General features: G+C 53.5%; 1 protein-coding gene across 4 annotated transcripts in view; it reads right to left on the bottom strand.

The window, feature by feature from the left end:
• Positions 1–427: 427 nt before the first annotated feature.
• LOC144811934 (glutathione S-transferase P 1-like) overlaps positions 428–12,318 on the bottom strand; it is an 82,044-nt gene continuing 70,153 nt past the window's right edge. For all 4 annotated transcript variants that reach the window (XM_078673918.1, XM_078673908.1, XM_078673926.1 and 1 more), the window contains one exon: positions 428–759. In XM_078673918.1, the coding sequence (XP_078530044.1) occupies positions 580–759 (180 nt within the window). In that variant the 3' untranslated portion in view covers positions 428–579. The remainder of the gene's footprint in view (positions 760–12,318) is intronic.

Here is a 12,318-nt window from a genome sequence, read left to right on the forward strand (position 1 = left end):
CCCAAGCTCACTCACTGCTACTGGGCATCCAGAGCCACCCGTCTATTCCCAAACCAACCAGTACTCGCGTCAAGAAGATCCGGCAACCTACTTGGACTCCTCCAAAGGAGCACCCTTGCCTGCAAACTTGGGGTGGAAACTTTCTGCTTGCAAGTCTGCCCTTACTTCCGATGCTGGAGTAGCAATACTGATGACACCCCCATACAACGCACCCCATGCCTGCTAGCCTCTGTATTTCAATGTAAACATGTGACATTATCTATGCATTATGTCTGTACTCGTTAACTAAACGATAGTATCTTTTCTACATGTAACCTTCTATATTTCTTTGTTCCACCATTTACAAATTCATTGCTTTTTTTTAAAGTGCTTTGCTGGAATAAACACAATAAAATACATAAAAACAGTTGTACAGATGGGCAGGCAAGACTTTGAAAATACTTTTTATTCTCATTTTCCTCCCATGAGCTCAGAGTTTGATCAGATCCTTTCATTGGATGGAGCTGTTCCTGGTGAGGAGGTCGAGAGCTTTGATGAGGTGGCCGATGGCACATTGGTTGATGGTCCGACTACAGCTGCCTAGAAGGGTGGAAGCATAGGGGCCTTGTGTTTATCCGACTGCAGGAAGACCTTGAGTTTCGGGCGAGATTCCATCTTTTCCTGAAAGGCCTTCAGATGGGGGAAGCTGTTAAGGCAGTCCGGGGCAACCGCCTGGAGATTTTGGATGACATCCAGAAGATTGTAATCGGCAAAGGAGATCTGTGAAGAGTAAAAGACATCCAAGTTATGAATCGATCACTCAAGGGATAAGAGAGAGTAAGAGGGGATCAGCAAAAGCAACGTTTACAGAGAAGATGGAGAAGAGAAGGAATCCCCCTGTGTGACCAGAGTGAACGACAAGAAGAAAAGCAAAGGAGGTCTGTTTATTTGTTAACATTGCCCTCAAAACAATCCCTGGGTAAGCAACCACTCTGGGGCTCAAGGACGGTGGAGAACATGATCAGAAAGGCCAGGCCTTGTAAGTCAAGCTTGTTGATTTAAAAGGAGACATACGTTCTTGTATATAATTCTTAGTTTGCAGTGAAGTCCCTGTGCACAGTGACTGCTTTACATTCTGAAAATACATTGTACCTGTGACAGATGTACATTTTGAGAATCACAGTCTTTTAAATCGCATATAAAAGGTTTTTTAAATTAATCGGATAGTCTTTTTAAAAGAAAAAAACAGGCCTAAAATGCCCCAAAAATAGTCAGAGGTTACAGATCCCCGCCTTGGTTGAGGCCTGCATAGAAAGGGAACTAGAGTGACTGGAACCGGTGCCTTTATATAGGGTTGGTGCATCACTTCCGGTGAGGTCTCAAGATGTCGCAGATGATGCTGGACAGCGCCTCCTGGTGCTGGTGACTGAATATGAAACAAGTACTTATGCACATGTCAAAACATACAAAGACAAACGTACTCATACAGACTCGTACTCTAAGACTTACACACTTAACCATGGGCAAACACAAGCATAGACGCGTACACAGGCACAAATACACACAGACTCACAGGCACACAGACTCATAGATCCAGACACACCAACAAACACACTGATCCACACGGCACGCACATACAATCACACACGCACATACACACAGACTCACAGATGCAGACACGCAGACGCAGACACACTCACAGATCCAGACACGCCATCAAACAAACACACATAGACCCACAAATGTTCACACACAAATACAGATCCTGACACACAATCAGACAGGCCCACACACACACACAAGTGCATACACGAACGCGTGCACACATGTAATCACGCACACACTAAGATGCAGAGAAGAGAGCCAGGATGAAGTGTGCAGATTGGAGGGGGATAGGCACAACCTCTTCCCACCCTCACCCAGTCCCTATAAATCATTCAAACATCGACCGACTCTCAGGGCTGAGACCCCGGTTGATCCCATAAAAGGAGCAGCAGGAGCATAGACGCGTACACAGGCACAAATACACACAGACTCATAGATCCAGACACACCATCCAACACACTGATCCCCACGGCACGCACATGCAATCCAACACGCACACACTCACAGATCCAGGCACACGCCATCAAACAAACACACATAGACAGACATGTGTACACACAAATACAGATGCAGACACAAAATCAGACAGGCCCACGCACGCACACAAGTGCATACACGAACGAGCGCACACATGTTATCACGCACACACTAAGATGCAGAGAAGAGAGCCAGGATGAAGTGGGCAGATTGGAGGGGGATAGGCACAACCTCTTCCCACCCTCGCCCAGTCCCTATCAGCAGACGCCGAGACTCGAAGCTGGTTCACCAGCTCCAAAGTGGGCAGCTCTGACCGTCACTCCACATAAATTTGAAGCATCAAAACACGAAATTAAAACACACAAAAAAATGATAATGCAGTCTGGACTATTCTTACGTTTTTTAAAGAAATAAAGACAGGACAGCTGTGTTAAAAAAAATAATACAATAGATTTTACACAATCCACTTGGTGTAGCATGCTGCCCACGCGGACAAGCGCTCCAGCGCCCACCTAAGGGTAGTAGGCGCTATTGCAATACTACAATACAATTACACCATCACTTATTTAATCATATGCCTCTAGTCCTGCGACAACCCCAAAACAAGCAGCAATGGCTTGCAGTTGTCTATGAGAGAAGTGACACTCCTATATGAGAAGTGACGTGGAAGATGCTGGTGGGAGTGAGTGGGTGCGCAGGCTGCGGTGTTCAGAGAAGGAGGGGAGCAGCACTCGACTGTTCTGACTGCGGTTTGTTTTGGTTGTGTTGGGAGCAGGCACGTGAATAACGTGGCGCAGCGGACAGTGTAAATGGCCCGAGAACCGATAACACAAGAGCACAGCCGACGCGGGTTCAAGAGGGGCGAGTTGACGGGTACCCCCTCCCTCCGTAATGGCAGCCGCAGAGCCCGGCGGCAGTGCGACTCCCCGCTGCCTCGATAAGTGGTGAACGCCTGTGTGTTTTGTTTCCCTTGAGAATGGAACATTTAAGGGAAATAACACTGCCAACAAACACGGAAGGCGTGCCACCAAATAGCGTTAATGGCTTTGGGAGAGGGGGTGGAGGGTTGCACTTCCGTTCCTGGAGACAGCCCTCCATTATGTGAAAAAGAGTGCATTTATTCACCACATTTAGGGAAAGAAACCATGAGCAGGTCGTATGCCCTGACCTGGAAAGCGTCTAGCGCCTGGAAGGTCTCCGGGCTGCACAGCATACTGGGGTACAACACTCCCTTGTAGGGGAACAGCAGCTCTTCCGGGGCCTTCTCATTCGCTGCAGCAGAGAGTTTTTCGTTAATTTCCACCAATCTCTTAAAGTTTGACATCTTGGTGCAGACTGTGCGAGGCGCTATGCGGAGGAGGGGAGGGCGGCAAGGCGCTGTACGGAGGAGAGGCAGAGAGGCGCAGTGCCAAGGAGGGCTTCGAGGCGCAGTGCCAAGGAGGGCTTCGAGGCGCAGTGCCAAGGAGGGCTTCGAGGCGCAGTGCCAAGGAGGGCTTCGAGGCGCAGTGCCAAGGAGGGCTTCGAGGCGCAGTGCCAAGGAGGGCTTCGAGGCGCAGTGCCAAGGAGGGCTTCGAGGCGCAGTGCCAAGGAGGGCTTCGAGGCGCAGTGCCAAGGAGGGCTTCGAGGCGCAGTGCCAAGGAGGGCTTCGAGGCGCAGTGCCAAGGAGGGCTTCGAGGCGCAGTGCCAAGGAGGGCTTCGAGGCGCAGTGCCAAGGAGGGCTTCGAGGCGCAGTGCCAAGGAGGGCTTCGAGGCGCAGTGCCAAGGAGGGCTTCGAGGCGCAGTGCCAAGGAGGGCTGCGAGGCGCAGTGCCAAGGAGGGCTGCGAGGCGCAGTGCCAAGGAGGGCTGCGAGGCGCAGTGCCAAGGAGGGCTGCGAGGCGCAGTGCCAAGGAGGGCTTCGAGGCGCTGTGTCAAGGAGGGCTGCGAGGCGCAGTGCCAAGGAGGGCTGCGAGGCGCAGTGCCAAGGAGGGCTGCGAGGCGCGGTGCCAAGGAGGGCTGCGAGGCGCGGTGCCAAGGAGGGCTGCGAGGCGCAGTGCCAAGGAGGGCTGCGAGGCGCAGTGCCAAGGAGGGCTGCGAGGCGCAGTGCCAAGGAGGGCTGCGAGGCGCAGTGCCAAGGAGGGCTGCGAGGCGCTGTGTCAAGGAGGGCTGCGAGGCGCTGTGTCAAGGAGGGCTGCGAGGCGCTGTGTCAAGGAGGGCTGCGAGGCGCTGTGTCAAGGAGGGCTGCGAGGCGCTGTGTCAAGGAGGGCTGCGAGGCGCTGTGTCAAGGAGGGCTGCGAGGCGCAGTGTCAAGGAGGGCTGCGAGGCGCTGCGCGGAAGAGGGGAGGGTTGCAAGGCGCTGTGCGGAGGAGGGGAAGGCTGCGGGGTGCTGTGCGGAGGAGGGGAGGGCTGCAAAGCGCTGTGCGGAGGAGGGGAGGGCTGCGAGGCGCTGTGCAAAGGAGGGGAGGGCGGTGAAGCGCTACGTGGGAGAGATAAGCAGAGACGGCTGCTTGTGCGGACTTCGCACCAGGGCTGCATGGTGGTGGGGAGGCGGCCCAATAGAGGTCTCAGCAGGCACTTACCAGCAGCTGCTGCCTTTATCAAGGCCCCCAGGCAAAGCAAACGAGTCCTCGCTCCTGCCCAGTTAGACAGCTCCTTCAATGTGGCTATTCACACTCCCAAGCCACGGACCGGCGAGGCGAACTGAACCAAACCGAACCTTCCTGCTGTCCCCCAGTCCCGTCCCCTCGCATGTACCCGCCCCTCTCCGCCGGCTCCTCAAATAAACACGGCTTTCACGTCAGCTAGCCTGTCACGTGACCCGCAGAGCCACTTCAGAAGGAGAAAAAACCTCAACACCGAGCCCCCGAGCGCTCACCTGAGCTAACAGAACGGGCACGCTATTGCCGGGCCGAGCTTACCTGGTTACCTTAATACAATAAATAAGCACTCTGAAATGTTTCAGTCATTGCGCATTTGAAAGCTCTCACTTATTTTCTTGCGAGCCCAGTCAACATTTTCAGACATCATGTGTTTTCTTTTGAGAAAGTAAAAAACAAGGTGCTTTAAAGGAAAGAACGCACGCCCCAAAAAACGCTAGCCAGTCATACACTGTTTATTTTTGCATCTCGCTTAAAGCGCGATGCAAAAATAAACATGCGGCCTGCTTTCCTTCTGTCGCGACGATTTCTTGACTTTATGGGGCTGTTTGGCCACATAAAGATAAGAATGCTTTTACAGCAGAAGGAAAGCAGGCCACTCTGTCCAAGTGGGACGAACGAAAACGAGAAAAGAATACGTCACCATGACCTCTTTCCCAATGGCTGGCCACCGTTTAGCATAAACGGTGACGCCGGCCAATGGGAAAGAGGGGCCGGGCTTAAAGCCCGCTAGTGAAACATACCCTAAATCATTCAATCTCGCCAGCGAGACTGCGCAGGCTTACGCTAGGCTCAAACTAAAAATAATACTTGGTTAGATTTATTTTGTAGAACCACAGAACTTGGTTTTAGGTAAATACGTTTTGCAATAGAAATACTTTTCAATATCAAAAGTGGACAGTGCAATTTTCAGACTCTCATGTTGACCTATCGGAGGGAAAAAACATTCAGCATCCAGGTAGGTAGCATCGGCTTACAAAATCAGTCTTCGAGAGTTGAACTCCGTATTGAACAAGGTTCAGTTCAGCACCAGCAGCGCACCACCAGCAGAGGGGAGGCCGGGTGCAGCGCTCAAGGTCAAAGTTGGGCCTCCTATACAAATCAATGAGGACTGGGGCAATCGGAAAGAGGCTGCTTACAGGTAAGTAGTGGCAGCTTGCGGGGTCCAGTCTCCAGGGGTTGAAGTCAGCACTGGGCAGGGTCCAAAGCAGGTCCAACACTACACCACCAGAGGCCTAGGGGTGCAGGATGCCAACACAGCGTTGGGTGCCTAACGTTAAGCACCTTTGACCCTGTCACCAGGCAGGTCGCTCCCCTCTCTGCCATGTAGTCCCCTGTGTGACCTGTGAACCCTGCTGCAGCCGCCTCGCCTGTGCCTCCTCTGGTACTGCCTTTGCCTCCCTCCTCTCTGCCCACTCTTTCCTTTTGTACCCCCTTCCTCTGTGCCCTTGCTTTTACCCCCTTCCTCATTGCCCCTCTGTGCCTTTTTATTTTTACTTCCCGCTCGTTTTTGTCCGTTTTCCCCCCCTTGCGCCCCCTTCCTTCGCTGTCCCCTGTTTCCCGCCGCTGCGTCCCTGTGGCCCTGCCCCCCTGTCTCCCATTGGCCCCCCGCTCCCACCTCCCAGCCGCTCCTCCCTCCCACTAACCCTCATATGGAGGCCGCGCAGCGGCCGCGCGCCGCTGGCGTGCCAAAGGCAAGCCCGTCTACGCCCGTCCATGCCTGGACCGCGCCCAGCGCCAGGACCTCTGGCCCCCGCCGGAGCCAGGGCACACGACTGAGATACAACTCCTCCACCCTCAACGCACTCAGCACCGGACGACCACCCGCCTGCTACCGAGCAACCCCGAAGCGAACCCAGGACCCTTCACCTGCCAAGCCTGCAAATTCACCTGCCTCCGAACCTGCAGACCTCCCACCGAACCTAACATCAACAACAACCACCTCAAGTGCATCCTCCTCAACACCCGCTCCATCCACTAGCACGCCGTCGGACTCTGGGACCTCCTCGACCAAACAGCCCCAGACGTCGCCTTCGTCACGGAAGCCTGGATGAACGCCTCCTCAGCCCCAGACATCGCCATAGCCATCCCGGACGGCTACAAGATCACCCGGAAGGACCGCGTCAACCAAACCGGAGGAAGAATCGCCATTATCTACAGGAACACCATCAACATCACGACCAACGACGAAGACACGCTCTCTGCCGCCGAACACCTACACTTCCAAATTCACACCGACCCCAAGACCACCCCTTAGAGGAACACTCATCTACAGAACCCCGGGCACGCGCACACAATTCAGCGAAACGATCGCCGACTTCATCAGCCCGTACGCCCTCGCCTCACCAGAATACATCCTCCTAGGAGACCTGAACTTCCACCTGGAGAAAAACAATGACAGCAACACAACCACCCTGCTCGATAACCTCACCAACCTCGGACTTAAGCAACTGGTGAACACCCCCACCCACCTAGCTGGCCACACGCTCAACCCCATCTTCTCCGCCAGCAACCACGTCTCCTTCAGCCACTCCACCGGGCTACACTGAACCGACCACAGATGCATCCACTTCACCTTCAAAAAGACTACATCCCACCTCCGCACGCGACAAATTCCCCGCAGAAACTGGAGCAAAATCACCACAGACCAGCTCCTCTCATCACTGAGCCAGAACCCGCTAGTCGACACCGCGGACACCAACAACGCGGCCCGCAACCTCACTCAGTGGATCACAACTGCGCTGACGACCTCGCTCCACTGAAGAAACCCCCAGGCGAGTCCCGCAACAGGAAATCCTCATGGTTCACCGACGCCCTCAAAAACTCAAAGAAATCCTGCCGAACCCTCGAAAAAACCTGGCGCCACAATCAGACCACTGAAAACATGACTGCCCTCAGGAACCCCACTCGCGAACACCACCAGCTGATCCGCGGCACCAAAAGGCCATCGTTCAAAGAGCGGCTAGAAAGCAACACCCACAACAGCAAGGAACTCTTCAGCATAGTCAAAGAACTCTCCAAACCCAGTGCCAGAACCAACGACATCACACCATCACAAGACCTCTGCAACTCCCTCGCCACGTTCTTCCACTGCAAAATCACAGGCATACACGACAGCTTCGGACTCCAGACTGCGCCCCCAGCCACCGGACCACCGACCCCCACCACCATCCTCAGCGCCTGGACCCCATCAGCACTGAAGACACCACCCACGTCCTGAACACCATCCACTCGGGCTCCCCCTCTGACCCCGGCCCCCACCACATCTTCAACAAAGCAGACATCATCATCGCACCCCACCTCCGGAACATCCTAAACAACTCCTTCACGTCAGCCACCTTCCCTGAGAGCTGGAAGCACGCAGAAATCAACGCCCTTCTAAAGAAACCCACAGCGGACCCCGAAGACCTCAATAACTTCCGCCCAATCTCTTTTCTTCCCTTCCCGGCTAAAATCGTCGAGAAGACCGTCAATAAACAGCTGACTGCTTTCCTCGAGGCAAACAACTCGCTCAACCCGTCCCAGTCCGGATTTCGAGCCAACCACAGCACTGAGACGCCCTCATCGCAATCACCGACGACATCAGAACCCTGATGGACAACGGAGAAACAACCGTTCTCATCCTCCTACACCTCTTGGCCGCCTTCGACACCGTATGCCACCGCACCCTGATATCCCGCCTCTTCAACACAGGGATCCAAGGAAAGGCCCTGGACTGGATCAACTTGTTCCTCTCCGACAGAACCCAGAGAGTCCGCCTACCTCCTTTCCGCTCATCGGCCACCGAGATCATCTGCAGCGTACCCCAAGGCTCCTCGCTCAGCCCGGCCCTCTTCAATATCTACATGAGCCCCTCGCCGCCATCACACGCAAACACAACATCATCTCCTACGCTGATGACACCCAACTGATACTCTCCCTCACCAAAGACCCAGCCACCGCCAAAACTAACCTCCAAGAAGGAATGAAAGACGTCGCAGAATGGATGAAACTTAGTCGCCTGAAGTTGAACTCAGACAAGACGGAGGTCCTCACCCTCAGACAATCCCCTTCCGCCTGGGACGACTCCTGGTGCCCCACTGCGCTGGGCTCCGCACCAAAACCCACGGACCACGCACGCAACCTGGGATTCATCCTGGACTCCTCCCTCACAATGACTAAGCAAGTCAACGCCATCTCGTCATCTTGCTTCAACACCCTGCGCATGCTCCGTAAAATCTTTCGGTGGATCCCCACCGAAACCAAAAAAAACATCACCCAGGCCCTCGTCACCAGCCGACTGGACTACGGAAACGCCCTATACGCAGGAACCACAGCCAAACTTCAGAAACGACTCCAGCGCATACAGAACACCTCCGCACGACTCATCCTCGACATCCCCCGCCTAAGCCACATATCCGCTCACCAGAGAAACCTGCACTGGCTCCCCGTCAACAAGAGGATCACGTTCAGGCTCCTCACCCACGCACACACAGCACTCCACGACAATGGCCCAAATACCTCAACAACCGCCTCTCGTTCTACACCCCCACCCGCCAGCTACGCTCTGCCAGCCTCGCCCTCGCCACCGTCCAACGGATCCGCAGAACCACCACCGGAGGAAGATCATTCTCCTACCTGGCAGCCAAAACATGAAACTCCCTCCCCGCACACCTTCGACTGGCCAAGGACCATCTCAGAGCGAGAGACAAAATGCTCTCCTTAACGGTATACGTAAGGAAGTTAACCAAGATTTTCCTAGTGTGCGCTCTTCCTTGAACTCTCCTGAATGGATCGCGGTGCACCCTCTGAATATCCATACTCAAATCCATGCCTACAACCTCAGAGTCTTTCAGAATTGTAGCCTTCAGGAGGGACACGACAAAGTTCTTAATATCGTTCCCTTCCAGATCCTTGGGGACATTTAGGATTTTCAGATTATTCTTCCTGGAATGATTTTCCAACTGCTCCATGTCATCTTTCAAATCCTGATTTTGCTTGATCATTTTACTCATTGAAGCAGAAGACGCACTCAGAGCATCCTTTATTTTTGGTAACTCTGCCTCAAGAGCGTCCGTTCTTTGTAAAACTTCCTCTACTTTCTGAGCAAGCGCCTCGCAGGAGGCCTGATTAGCTGCCTGATTGGCTCTGAGGTGGTAAATCTCCTGCTGATGTCATCTCTCAAACTTAACAGGATATCGGCCAACGTCCCAGGGCACTCAGACAAACCTGCAAGTCCAAGTACAGACTGGGCAGATGGTGAGGATGACAAAGGAGCTCCATGCATCTGAGGTTCAGATTGAGACCCACCCTCTTTCACTGAGTTTGTAGTGAGGGCATCTTCCTGAGCAATGCACTGAATCTCTAACGCCGAAAAGCTATTTGACAGTTCCACTGACGGGTGGATAGATACTATGTGGTCCCGCATGGACATGCTCTCCACAATAGTAGAGGGGACAGTAGGAAGCTGGGGGCTCAGTTCACTGACCACTAGGTTTGCGGTAGTAGTGATGGTACTTAAGGTTGTAGTGGCTGAAGCCGCAATATCAGCGGGGGTGGAAATGGTAGTCATATTTAAAGCCACCACCTTCTCCTTTGTGCTATTATTCTGCCCACACACCACAGTACTTGTGGAAATAACTTTATAAAAAGACTTCAAAGAAGGCGTAATTTTAACTTTAGTGCCTCCCCTGGTTTTTTTACGGCCTTTTCCCTTACCTAACGGCGTTCCCTCCGTTGCAGAGGTACCTGTCGTCTGACTAGTGGTAGCCTTTACTACCACTATTGGGGGAGAAACAACCTTTGGTTTAGGGATTACAGCAAGGGTACTCGGGGGCCGATTACGCAGGGTATAGCGACAAACCGTGGGCCCATGGGGGGAGATTTCTTTAACCAAACACAAGTTGCTATCAGCATTACAGCCCACGCATTTCTCCATAAGATGAATAAATTGGTGTACAAGATTTTTTGATGTGTGCAATGCAATAACCTCCTTAACACCCGATACTGGGCGAAAGCATGTGTTACTTGAGGTCACTTTGCCTGGCTCACACACGCACCCCACAATCTCGCTCCCAACTACTACCTCATTTCGCGCTGGGTTGAAGTCCAGTAAATCCTGTGGATCCTGTGAGTTCGCTTCTGCTTGCCGAAATGGATGCAAAAAAGAGGTCGGCGCCGCGCCCAAGGGCAATCGGGGTTGTATCAAAAGAGACCACCACCTCCACACTCTAGCAGCATCAAAGACGTGACTACACCGAACTTCTGGAGCCCCTCTGCCCCCACCGCCCTGCACCATCCGCACACACCGTACCTGAATCGCCTCGGGGGTGTGAACAAGCACAAAATTGAGTCCCAGGGGTGTTTTGAAGCTGAGGACAAAGAACAGAAGAAGTTATTTTATACGCACACACTGCCCATGAAATTGCCACTGAATTGTAGTAGGCGTAAGGAGCAAGTAGGCAAACTCAGCACGGACGTACAGAGGAGCAGGAGAGCCAAAAAACAAAGAGCAGGAGAGCCGTCCTCCACTCTCACAATACCCGAATCACCCCAGGTGCAGGAAACAGGCGCTGGAAACAAAACAGGTGGCAGGGCGTGCGCGGATAAGCACAAACTCAACTTCAGAGGCGCCGCGAAGCGGAGGCCGAGGAACAGAGAGAGCCGCCCTCTGTACACCCCACACTCGGACCGCTGCAGGCGAAAGAAGCAAACAGGTGACCGGGCGGGCAGCAGGAGCAGGCGGGACGGGGGCAGGAGCCGGCGTCGGTTCGAAGCAAGTGAGCCAGGGAAACGATGAAACATAACGATGAAAATAAGCAGAAGCAGGGTAACGCGCCGTTGAGGAGTCCGGTAGAGGTCGGCTCATGGTGGACTCAGGCTCTGGAGTGCTGGGGAACATTGCTGCAACTGGTCGGCGACTTGGCCTCGGTTGGAGGCATCGGTTGTAGAGGTGGAACCAGGATCAGGATTTTGCGGATCTTCAGGTGAAAGACGCCTTGCTTGCAGTTTGTTCCTTTTTAACAGGTCCGCTGTTTTCTGGAGATCTTGATCTTAATTGAAGGCAGGCAGCTCGTCCAGGGCTTTAGAGGACGCTGGGCTGCCGGGCGAGTTGTTTTTTAGCGCAGGATCAACGAGGGCTGCGAACAGGCCAGTAGGGCTAGGGCCAAGTCAGTAGTTCTCTGCAGCCTTCTCTGCTGGTATGGCTCTGTGGTGTCCGGCTTTTCTTAGGTTGTCAGGAACAGAAGTTAAGAGTCAGGGGATGCCACCTAAATACTAGATTTAGGGGTGTTATAAGGGTGTGACAGGTAGTGGCAAAGGTGCCCTTAACTGAGGTGTCTACACCAGGTATTATGCCTGCTTTCTCTGGGAAAGGGACATAGTCCTAGCCCTGATTGGATAAGTCCCATCATCTTCAAAATGGTGGGTCCTGAAAAGTGTACTTTACCTTGCCTCCTTCACCTGAGCTGTGATGTTGGCACCTCCTATTCGTACTAAGTTTTTCTGCCTGTCCTTCCACCAAAAAGGGGTGCAGAAAGGAAGGAGGCTTGCTCCTAACGGGTGAGGCTGAAGTCGTATTACAAAGGAGGTAAGGCCTTTGAAGCTCCCCACCACAGATGGCTCTTTCTGACCAGGGGGAGGTGT

Source organism: Lissotriton helveticus, chromosome 1_1 (genome assembly GCF_964261635.1).
Source record: "Lissotriton helveticus chromosome 1_1, aLisHel1.1, whole genome shotgun sequence".
Taxonomy (NCBI): domain Eukaryota; kingdom Metazoa; phylum Chordata; class Amphibia; order Caudata; family Salamandridae; genus Lissotriton; species Lissotriton helveticus.